Here is an 11,323-nt window from a genome sequence, read left to right as displayed (position 1 = left end):
GGGGGAAGAGGGGGGGTGGGTGTGGGGGGGCGGGAACTTACGGAAGGGTTCTTGTCGTCAGGCAGTTTCATCTCGTTCTTGTTGCCACGGCCAAACTTGCTGAACAATCCCCCCAGCCAGCCGCCCCCTCCTGCCGCCCCGTTCTTCTCCTGCAATGCAATATGATACAATGCAGTGCAATACAATGCAGTGCAATATGATACAATGCAGTGCAATATGATACAATGCAGTGCAATATGATACAATGCAGTGCAATACAATGCAATGCAATATGATACAATGCAGTGCAATACAATGCAGTGCAATACAATGCAGTGCAATACAATGCAGTGCAATACAATGCAGTGCAATACAATGCAGTGCAATTTGATACAATGCAGTGCAATATGATACAATGCAGTGCAATATGATACAATGCAGTGCAATATGATACAATGCAGTGCAATATGATACAATGCAATGCAATATGATACAATGCAGTGCAATACAATGCAGTGCAATATGATATGACATGATACGACGCTATGGAACGCAACACAATATAGTACAATACAATCAATACAATGCAATGCAATATGATACAATGCAGTGCAATATGATATGGCATGATACGACACAATGGAAGGCAACACAATACAATACAATCAATACAAAACAATGCAATGCAATGCAATACAATGCAATGCAATATGATACAATGCAGTGCAATACGATATGACATGATGACACAAAGCAATGCAACACAATATAATACAATACAATCAACACAAAACAATGAAATATAATGCAATGCAATGCAATGCAATATGATACCACACCATGCAACACAATACAATACAATACAATCAATACAATACAAAACAATGCAATGCAATATGATACCACACCATGCAACACAATATAATACAATACAATCAATACAATACAAAACAATGCAATACGATATGACACAATGCAATACAATGCAAGACAAGGCAAAGCAAGGCAAAACTAGACACCGCAAAGCAAGAGTCAATCTGGCCAGCCGCCCCCCACCCCCGTCCACAAACCCAACCCCACCCCCACGCATCCTTCCACTCCATTTCTCTCCTGCTTACACAGCCCACACCTGCACTGTAAAGTTACTTTTCCTGTTTCTCCAAAGGAAATCAACTTTAAAATAAATACATAACTTTTTTTTTCTTTCATTCCAGTAGTTTTACAGCACAGACAGCTCTGTGCAATATGTGAATGAAAATACAAGGTAAACATCATAGTTGATGGAAAAAAAAAACACATGCTAAGTATAAAAGAAGACACTCTTTTCATGCTAAGTATAAAAGAAGACATTCCTTGAAACACAAGCACAAAGTAAACATGTTACAGATTGCACATTATGCTGTAATCAAACATAATATGATTGATAAAATAAATGAATCAGGAAACAAACAAAAAATGAATGAATAAAAATAAATAAATAAATAAATAAACAAATAAATGAAAATAAAATAATATGAAGCAAACAAAAACAAAAAAATCAAGCTAAAGAAATTTTTTTTTTTTTTTTTTTTTTTCAAATCATGCTAAAAAAGCATCAAATCTGACAAAAATCAGGCAATTTTTTTTTTTTTTTTAATTAAAAAAAAATTCAGGCTAACCCATCCCACCCCCTCAAAAAAAACAACAACAACAATAATAAAAACCAGTAGTGTACCTGTGCAGCTTTAGCCTTGGGTTCAGGGGGTTTGGTGGAGGAAGGTGCAGAGGGTTTATTTGCCGCACGGACACTCCCCGTGCTGCTGCCAGACGTGGTGCGTCGCCGCCGCCGACCGGTGCTGCCCGTGGAACTAGTGGAGGTGGTGCGATAGCGGCTGGGAGGGGCCACGATCTGAAAGGGAGCCAGCCCTTTGTTCACACACAGATATGCTGACAGCCGTTTGTACAGATATGCTGACAGCTGTTTGAACACATACAGACATGCTGACAGCCGTTTGAACACATACAGACATGCTGACAGCCGTTTGAACAAATACAGACATGCTGACAGCTGTTTGAACAAATACAGACATGCTGACAGCCGTTTGAACACATACAGACATGCTGACAGCCGTCTGTACCCATACAGATATACTGACAGCCGTCTGTACCCATACAGATATACTGACAGCCGTCTGTACCCATACAGATATACTGACAGCCGTTTGAACACATACAGATATACTGACAGCCGTCTGTACCGATACAGATATACTGACAGCTGTTTGCACACATAAAGATATACTGACAGTCGTCTGTACACATACAGATATACTGACAGCTGTCAGTACACATACAGACATGCCAACAAATGTTTGTACACACACACATGTTGACAGCCGTTTGCACACACACACAGAAATGCTGACAGCTGTTTATACACACACTCACAGACATGTTGACAGCTGTGTGTGCACACACTCACAGACATGTTGACAGCTGTTTGTACACACACTCACAGACATGCTGACAGCTGTTTGTACACACACTCACAGATATGCAAACAGCCATTCATACACATACTCACGGACGTGCAAACATCCGTTCATACAAAACAACCAGGCATTCATCCACACGGACATGCACAAAGACATACACGCAGCCGTCCCTCCACAGACTCACAGACACGCCCAACACATCCCTCGTGCTGTACACACCCACCCCCACACGCACCCCCACCCCCAGTACTCACCTTCTGTTGAGAGGCAGCACCAAAGTAGTCAAACTGGGACCCTCTGGCACCCACCTCCCCGTCCACATCATCCTCGTCGTCATCGTCGTCGTCGTCATCATCATCGTCGTCGCCTTCCGTGTGCTCCGCCGCGCTGTTCTGCGAGGTCAGACTGTTGCGCTGCTGTGGGGCGTAGCTGTACGGGGCCGTGGTGGGTGGCTGCTGCTGGTGTTGGTAGTGGGCCGAGGGGTCAGTTCCTGGAAATAACCCTTTCGTGACATGTTGCTCGGTTTTGTCGGTCTTATCTCTTCAGAAAATTTCTGGCCATTGTTGTTTGTGTACAAGTGTTTATTCTCTTTATCTGCACAGCTTATTTCTAGATGCAACAGCATTTATCACATAGTGTTTGTTGTCTTAACTAAATAACTTTATTTCTAGATCAATAAAACAGTCTTCTTCACATGTTGCTAACATTGTTGTCTCAAGTGGATTGGTACAAGAGTGTTGTTCACACACATGATGACTGGAGGAAGGTGGCAGAATGGTTAAGACGCGTATCTGCCAATACAGTGTTCATGAAGGATCTGGGTTCCATTCCCACTCTCGCCCTTTCTCCTAAGCTTGACTGGAAAATCAAACTCAGTGTCTAGTCATTCGGTTAACTCACTCGGGACGACAAGTTTTCTCCCTTGCTTTTCCCCACAGATGGCCCATTTGTAAGGGTTTGGAAAAAAATTACAAAAAATACAAAATACTGTGTAAGAAAATGAAACTTTCAGAACTGGTTTATTATGTGTTGAGCTATTACATATAAAAAAAAAATCAAATTTCTCACCTTATTTTTACAGTTTTGCCATATGCAGAAAATACTGCCAATTTTTCACCCCAAATCACCATACCCATGCTCGCTTTCTGCATTAAATTCGCTTTCTTCTCCGTCATCATCCACCTCTTCAATGTCCGACCCTTCAGTTTGTAGCATTTCAAGTACTTCGGCAACCCTAAAACGTTGCCATCACTGCATTGTTCGCTTTACAACATTCTGAGAAGAGCCCACTTTGCTAACAGGCTGGCACGCAAGCAGACGACCGGTCAGTGACTTTGTCAGCGTGTGTGCGAGACAAGCCACACATCCCAGGCTGACCAATCATACTGTTCGACTGTGGAGTGACCCAGAATAGCGCACTCTGCTTGGCTAATCACAAAATCATGTGTACAGTGCATGATGGAATTTTACTTTCGGAGAATGCTATTCCATTCCTTCGTCCGAATCCGAATACGTTTTGTGTAGGAATGCGTGAGCATTCCTTCGTCCAGAGAGAGTTAAGATGGCAAACCAAGATCCAGACAGCAGCAAGCACTTGACACGTAGAAAAAGAACCTGTGCAACGTAAGAGTCGTCCTCTGGAAAAATCATATGGAAGAAATCCACTTTGATCGGCACATACAAACATTTCTCTGCATGCATTCAAGGCCTGACTAGATGCGTTGGGTTACGCTGCTGGCCAGGCATCTGCCAAGCAGATGTGGTGTAGCGAACATGGATTTTTTTTTTCCGAACGCAGTGACGCCTCCTTGAGAAACTGAAACAAACTGTGTACTAAGCCCACACACACAGGCATCACACCAACACACACACACACACTGCCTGTCCCACACACACAGGCATCACACCAACACACACACACACACTGCCTGTCCCACACACACAGGCATCACACCAACACACACACACACACTGCCTGTCCCACTCACACAGGCATCACACCAACACACACACACACACTGCCTGTCCCACACACACAGGCATCACACCAACACACACACACACACTTCCTGTCCCACACACACAGGCATCACACCAACACACACACACACACTGCCTGTCCCACACACACAGGCATCACACCAACACACACACACACACTGCCTGTCCCACTCACACAGGCATCACACCAACACACACACACACACTGCCTGTCCCACACACACAGGCATCACACCAACACACACACACACACTTCCTGTCCCACACACACAGGCATCACACCAACACACACACACACACTGCCTGTCCCACACACACAGGCATCACACCAACACACACACACACACTGCCTGTCCCACACACACAGGCATCACACCAACACACACACACACACACTGCCTGTCCCACACACACAGGCATCACACCAACACACACACACACTGCCTGTCCCACACACACACAGGCATCACACCAACACACACACACACACACTGCCTGTCCCACACACACAGGCATCACACCAACACACACACACACACTGCCTGTCCCACACACACAGGCATCACACCAACACACACACACACTGCCTGTCCCACACACACAGGCATCACACCAACACACACACACACACACTGCCTGTCCCACACACACAGGCATCACACCAACACACACACACACACTGCCTGTCCCACATACACAGGCATCACACCAACACACACACACACACTGCCTGTCCCACACACACACAGGCATCACACCAACACACACACACACACACTGCCTGTCCCACACACACAGGCATCACACCAACACACACACACTGCCTGTCCCACTCACCATGCTGAGTGATGTCCCCTTGGTAAGCAGCTGTGGCCTGTTGTGCAGCGGCTGACGACTGCTCCGCTCCATAGCCCTGACTGTAGTCTGTCACCGCCAATCAAAAACATCAACGTTCACACTGCGCTCCTCCCTTGAACCAAAATCCAAAGCTCGCGAGCGCACGTCTGTGTGTGTGTGTGTGTGTGTGTGTGTTTGTGGTGCATGTCTCTGCGCAAGCACAGTTGTCTCTCTGCATGTATGGATGAGTGCTTACATCTGTGTTTGTGTGTGTGTGTGTGTGTGTGTGTGTGTGTGTGTGTGTATGCCCATACACGTGTATGCACACCCACTTCTGTGAGGTTTTCTTCTGTGCTTGTGCACATGTGTCTGTCTGCAACTCTGTGTGTGTGTGTGTGTGTGTGTGTGTGTGTTTGAGTGAATGTGCACACATGTGCGTTGCGCTGACACCGTCAGCCAAAAAGTCCACTCTCTCCACACCACTCTCAACAGCATCATGCACAGAAAAATAAATAAATAAATAAATTACCCAGCATGTTTCACCACACACCACTCCCCTTCACCCAGCTCTCCCTCACTCACTGTAGGCTCCCTGCCACTGTTGCTGCTGGTACTGTGAAGCATCGTACTGCTGCTGCTGTTGTTGTTGCTGTTGATCCTGCATCTGCTGTTGCTGTTGTTGTTGCTGCTGCTGCTGCTGTTGCCAGTTATACTGGTCCCCTGTTGTCTGCTGGTTGTTGTACTGCCCATACTGTTCGGTGCCTGAATGAGCCCAACACAGCCAGTTATCTACCACAATCCTTGATCTTAAAAAAAAAAAAAGAAAAAAAAAAGGGGGGGGGGGGGGGGGCAAAAAACAGTCTGAACGCGCCCACAGCCACAATCCTCAACCTTGAAAAAGAAAAAAAAAAAGGGAAAAAAAAGAAGGAAAAAAAGGGGAAAAAACAAAGCTTGAATGAGCCCACAGCCAGTTATCTACCACAATCCACAACCTTTGAAAATCTAAATAAAAACTTTTTAAAAAAAATACAAAAAACAGTGCCGGAACACAACCAACACAGCGAGTTATAGACCACAATCCACACAACCTTAAAAAACAACAGTGACTGAACACACAAATATCAAAAAACAACAATACCAGCACCCACCCAACACAGTCATGTATCTATCACAATCCTCAAAATAAAACAACAACAACAGTACCTGAACGCGCCCAACACAACTAGTTATCTACCACAATCCTCAAAATAAAAAACAACAACAACAACAGTACCTGAACGCACCCAACACAACTAGTTATCTACCACAATCCTCAAAATAAAAAACAACAACAACAACAGTACCTGAACGCGCCCAACACAACTAGTTATCTACCACAATCCTCAAAATAAAAAACAACAACAACAACAGTACCTGAACGCACCCAACACAACTAGTTATCTACCACAATCCTCAAAATAAAAAACAACAACAACAGTACCTGAACGCGCCCAACACAACTAGTTATCTACCACAATCCTCAAAATAAAAAACAACAACAACAACAGTACCTGAACGCACCCAACACAACTAGTTATCTACCACAATCCTCAAAATAAAAAACAACAACAACAGTACCTGAATGTGCCCAACACAACCAGTTATCTACCACAATCCTCAAAATAAAAAACAACAACAACAGTACCTGAATGTGCCCAACACAACTAGTTATCTACCACAATCCTCAAAATAAAAAACAACAACGACAGTACCTGAATGTGCCCAACACAACCAGTTATCTACCACAATCCTCAAAATAAAAAACAACAACAACAGTACCTGAATGTGCCCAACACAACTAGTTATCTACCACAATCCTCAAAATAAAACAACAACAACAACAGTACCTGAACGCACCCAACACAACCAGTTACCTACTACAATGTCTATAACACAGCCCACGAAGGCAGAGAGAAATAATCAAACAATAAAAATAACTATAATACAGCCTATGATCGAAGAAAGAAAAAATTATCACACAATAAAAACAACATAATCACCCAAGAAACGAACAACAACAAAAAATCAAACAACAAAAATAATCATGACAGGAAGTATAAACCAATCAAACAATAAAGATAACCATAACATTGCTTTTGAACACAGAAAAAAAAAATCGAACAATAAAAACAGCCACAGTGTAGCTCACAGATGCAGAAAGAAAACATCCACAATAAAAACAACCATAATAGAACCTACCAACACAGAAAGAAACAAATAATCAAAACAATATTTAAAAAAAAGAAAAGAAAAAAAAAGGCCTTAACACAGCCAACGAACGCAGGAAAAAAAAAGAAAAAAAGAAAAAGAAAAAAGAAGAACCATTACATATACCACTAATGCAAAAAAAAAATCCAAAAAAAAAACACCACCACCACCACAACACTAACAAAGAAGTGGTGCAAAAAACCAACCATCTCACCTGTGTAGGCCTGCTGCTGTACCGCCCCCTCCCCCTCAACTTCCCCCCCAGCCATCATCGTCGTCGTCGTCGTCGTCGTTCCTCCGTACTGCTGCTGCTGCTGGTAGTATCCACCGCTGCTGCCGTAGCTGCTGGCGTTGTTGGCGGCGTAGGCGCTGGCGTCCTGTGGCTGAGGGGGATACAGCCCTCCACCTCCACCTCCACCCCCACCACTGCCATCCATGCCATAGCTGGCCACCTCACCGCTCTCACTGCTGGGGGTTTGACCCCCAAACCCCGTCATGGGTGTGGCTGAGCCGGACTTGTACTGGATGGAGCCCTCCTGGGGATTGTTGTAGAGAACGGGGGTGTTTAGGGTGGGTGTGTGTGTGTGGGGGGCGGGGGGTGGGGTGATGGAGAAGGTGGAGTGATATGGGTAGGGGAGGGGGTGATCGGGTTATGTGATGTGGGTGATTGCATTGAAATGTGTTTAATATGTGTGTGTGTGTGTGTGTGTGTGTTTGTATGTGCACATGCATGCTTGTGTGTGTGTGTGTGCATGTGCGTTCATGTGTGCGTGAGTGCATGCACATGTTTGTGTTCAACAATCATCCTTTCAGACTTACGTTCACAGAGACACCTAAATTGGTGAGCAAAACAAAACAAGGAAAAACACAACTACATGTACACACACACACACACGCACACACACAGATACTATCATCATCAAGAGTGGAAAGACATAAAATTGAAGACTATGAAGTGCACAGATACTGACACAACACAACTCAACACAACACACACACAGACACACACACACATAATCAACCCCCCCACCCCTCCACCACACACACACAATGACACACACCTCATATCCCTGACAGATGGCACAAAGCCTGGTCAGCCACTCGGGGTCGGCAGAGTCGTGTCCGGCGTGCAGTTTCTGGGGGTCCCCGTGCTTCAACTGACACGCCAACTGTCCACACAACAGCACTCACGTCGTCATGCTGACCCCACCCTCACCACACTTATCCACTGTCTCCCCCTCCCTCCACACAGGCAGATAATCCGACAATCCTGGACAGTCCCCCACTCCCCACACTGGCAAAGCTTCACACACATACTGGCTGAAAATACGACATTCCAGGACAGTCCCCCACTCCCCACACTGGCAAAGCTTCACACACATACTGGCTGAAAATACGACATTCCAGGACAGTCACCACTACCCACACTGACAGATAATCCTGCAATGCATGATAGTCCCCCAGCCCCCACCCCCGCAACCCCCCTCCCCAACCAATACTGACAGATAATCCTACGATCCAGTAACATCACACACACACACACACTAGCAGAGAATCATACAATCCTGAATAGTCCCCCCTCTCCATATAGGCAGAGAATCATACAATCCAGGATAGTCCCCAACTCTCCATACTTAAAAAACTACACACACATACTGGCTGAAAATCCTACAATCCAAGATAGTTCCTCACTCCCCATATTGACAGATAATCCTACAATGCAGGATAGCCCCCCCCCCCACCCCCCCCCCTCACCCTCTCTCTATCCTGGCAGAAAATCCTACATCCAGGATACTCCCCACCCCCTGCCCCCTCTCCATCCTGGCAGATAATCCTGCAATCCAGGACAGCGCCCCCCCCTAAGAGTGGCGAAATCGTTAAACCAATCCAATACACGATCCGTATTGGAAATCCCTCATCGCCCTTCCCAATTACGAATACAGAAATGACATCCAGTATCCGAGACTCTAAACCGAGTCCTGGCAGCAAAATCCACTCGGACCCCCACCCCCATCCACACCACCCGATCGCCACCGACCTTTCTATCTGGCAAATACAAATATCCACATCCAGGATACCCCACCATACCCCCGCCCTCTCTATCCTGACAGAATCCTACATCGCGTGAGTAATCCCTGCCCCAGCCTCTGCATCCTAGCAGAATGTACGTGTATGGATTCCGAACCCTACCCCCCCCCCCTAATAACTAATCTGAACATACTCACGAACCTAGTCCGATAAGGAAGGCGAACCACCGCATCACCATGTGGCATACACTCCAGTAGAAAGCCTGCAACACCACACCTCCATACCCTCTCTTATCCAGGAGAAATCACATCTGGATTAACCCATCACCGCCACTCTCTCTATCCTCAGTATCCTACATCTCCAGAAAAAAACCCCCAACCCAATCAACCTGGCAAATAATCGGAAACCCCACACCACTACCAACCTGAGATTAATCCTTGCTTGCCCGTGATATGAATGCCCCAACCCTCTCTCCATCTGGCAAAAACCACATTTCATGATACCGACCTACGGCCACACTGACGGTACAACCCCACATGTCTAAGTTGAAATCTGAATCATGGACATGAAAGCTGTCCACACCACATGAAACAGTTTCCATTAAACCGCCATCACTTAAGATTTTTACACTTTTCTTCTTTTTTTTTAAAAGAGGGGAATAAGCGACAATGGATAACACATGGTGAGCAACACTCAGTAGTGGACGAACTTTCAACACCTACAGCGTCAGCTTTAGCAACTCTCACAATATCATGGGATTCAGTGTTTGCGCTATTTCGGGCAGTTATAACACTCATAATGTTTCATCTCCTGCGAGAAAGAAATCAAAATATACCCTATTCTAACCTGTCATGCATAGGGGAAACACCTGGAAATACCATAGAAGTTAATTTCCTTTTGCTTGCAGTTTACGATTAAGTTGGAATGTCAACACCATTTTAATGAAACAATTTTTGACACCGGGACAATGTTTAGGCGCAACACTGAACGAGTTAACAAACGACATGTCTTAAGTTGTCAACATCTGCAAACTGCTACATTAGAAAAAGCTGTCAACAAAATGAAACAGAATTTCCCAATTGTATAAACCTGCTCAATTTCAACTTAAGATTTTTACTATCTTTTTCTTCTTTTTTTCTTTAAAAAAAATAAATAAACTACAGAAAATTGGAAACACATTTTGAAGCAACATACTGTCTGGGCGAATATTCTTTACATCATTCAGCATACTTTGGACATTCAAAATCATCATTGATGTATGTGTTGTGTGCGGTGTTTTTGTGCGAGTATGAACATAAATTATTGTTTGATGTCTGTGCAGAGTAAGTTTTCATTACACATCAGTTCTTACACTGTACAGTGCAACTGAGTATCTTTAACATGGAAAGACATTATATAAATTACTACTTTTATTATCACTGTTGTTGTAATTAAAAGGCATTACAAAAATCATCATCATTATCATCATTGTTGTTATTATTATCATTATCGTTATCATCATCATAATTATCATCATTACTGTAATTACAGTGCATATCATACCTCCTGTGCAAACCCATAGTCCACGAGTCGACAGGCATACAGGAACTTGAACACCTGCATGGCACAACAAAATGCACATTTTACATTATAATTCAAATTAATGAAAAATAAAAATAAAATAACAAGCAAAAACAAAAAAACAAACAAAAAAAACACACAAAAAAACAACAACAAAAAAACTCACAAGAACATAAAAACACTCCAGTGAAACGCTA

General features: G+C 44.2%; 1 protein-coding gene across 1 annotated transcript in view; it reads right to left on the bottom strand.

The window, feature by feature from the left end:
* LOC143289691 (uncharacterized) overlaps positions 1–11,323 on the bottom strand; it is a 62,631-nt gene that overhangs the window by 23,594 nt on the left and 27,714 nt on the right. Inside the window, exons 15-22 of the mRNA XM_076598739.1 lie at positions 11,109–11,162; positions 8,600–8,707; positions 7,753–8,074; positions 5,874–6,053; positions 5,292–5,378; positions 2,708–2,943; positions 1,694–1,867; positions 42–149 (exon numbers count right to left, since the gene is read on the bottom strand). Coding sequence (XP_076454854.1) covers positions 42–149; positions 1,694–1,867; positions 2,708–2,943; positions 5,292–5,378; positions 5,874–6,053; positions 7,753–8,074; positions 8,600–8,707; positions 11,109–11,162 — 1,269 coding nt within the window. The remainder of the gene's footprint in view (positions 1–41; positions 150–1,693; positions 1,868–2,707; positions 2,944–5,291; positions 5,379–5,873; positions 6,054–7,752; positions 8,075–8,599; positions 8,708–11,108; positions 11,163–11,323) is intronic.

The sequence above is a fragment of the Babylonia areolata genome, chromosome 14, assembly GCF_041734735.1.
Source record: "Babylonia areolata isolate BAREFJ2019XMU chromosome 14, ASM4173473v1, whole genome shotgun sequence".
NCBI lineage: Eukaryota > Metazoa > Mollusca > Gastropoda > Neogastropoda > Buccinidae > Babylonia > Babylonia areolata.
The sequence above is the reverse complement of the archived record's forward strand: the minus strand, read 5'-3'. Positions and strand labels throughout refer to the sequence as shown.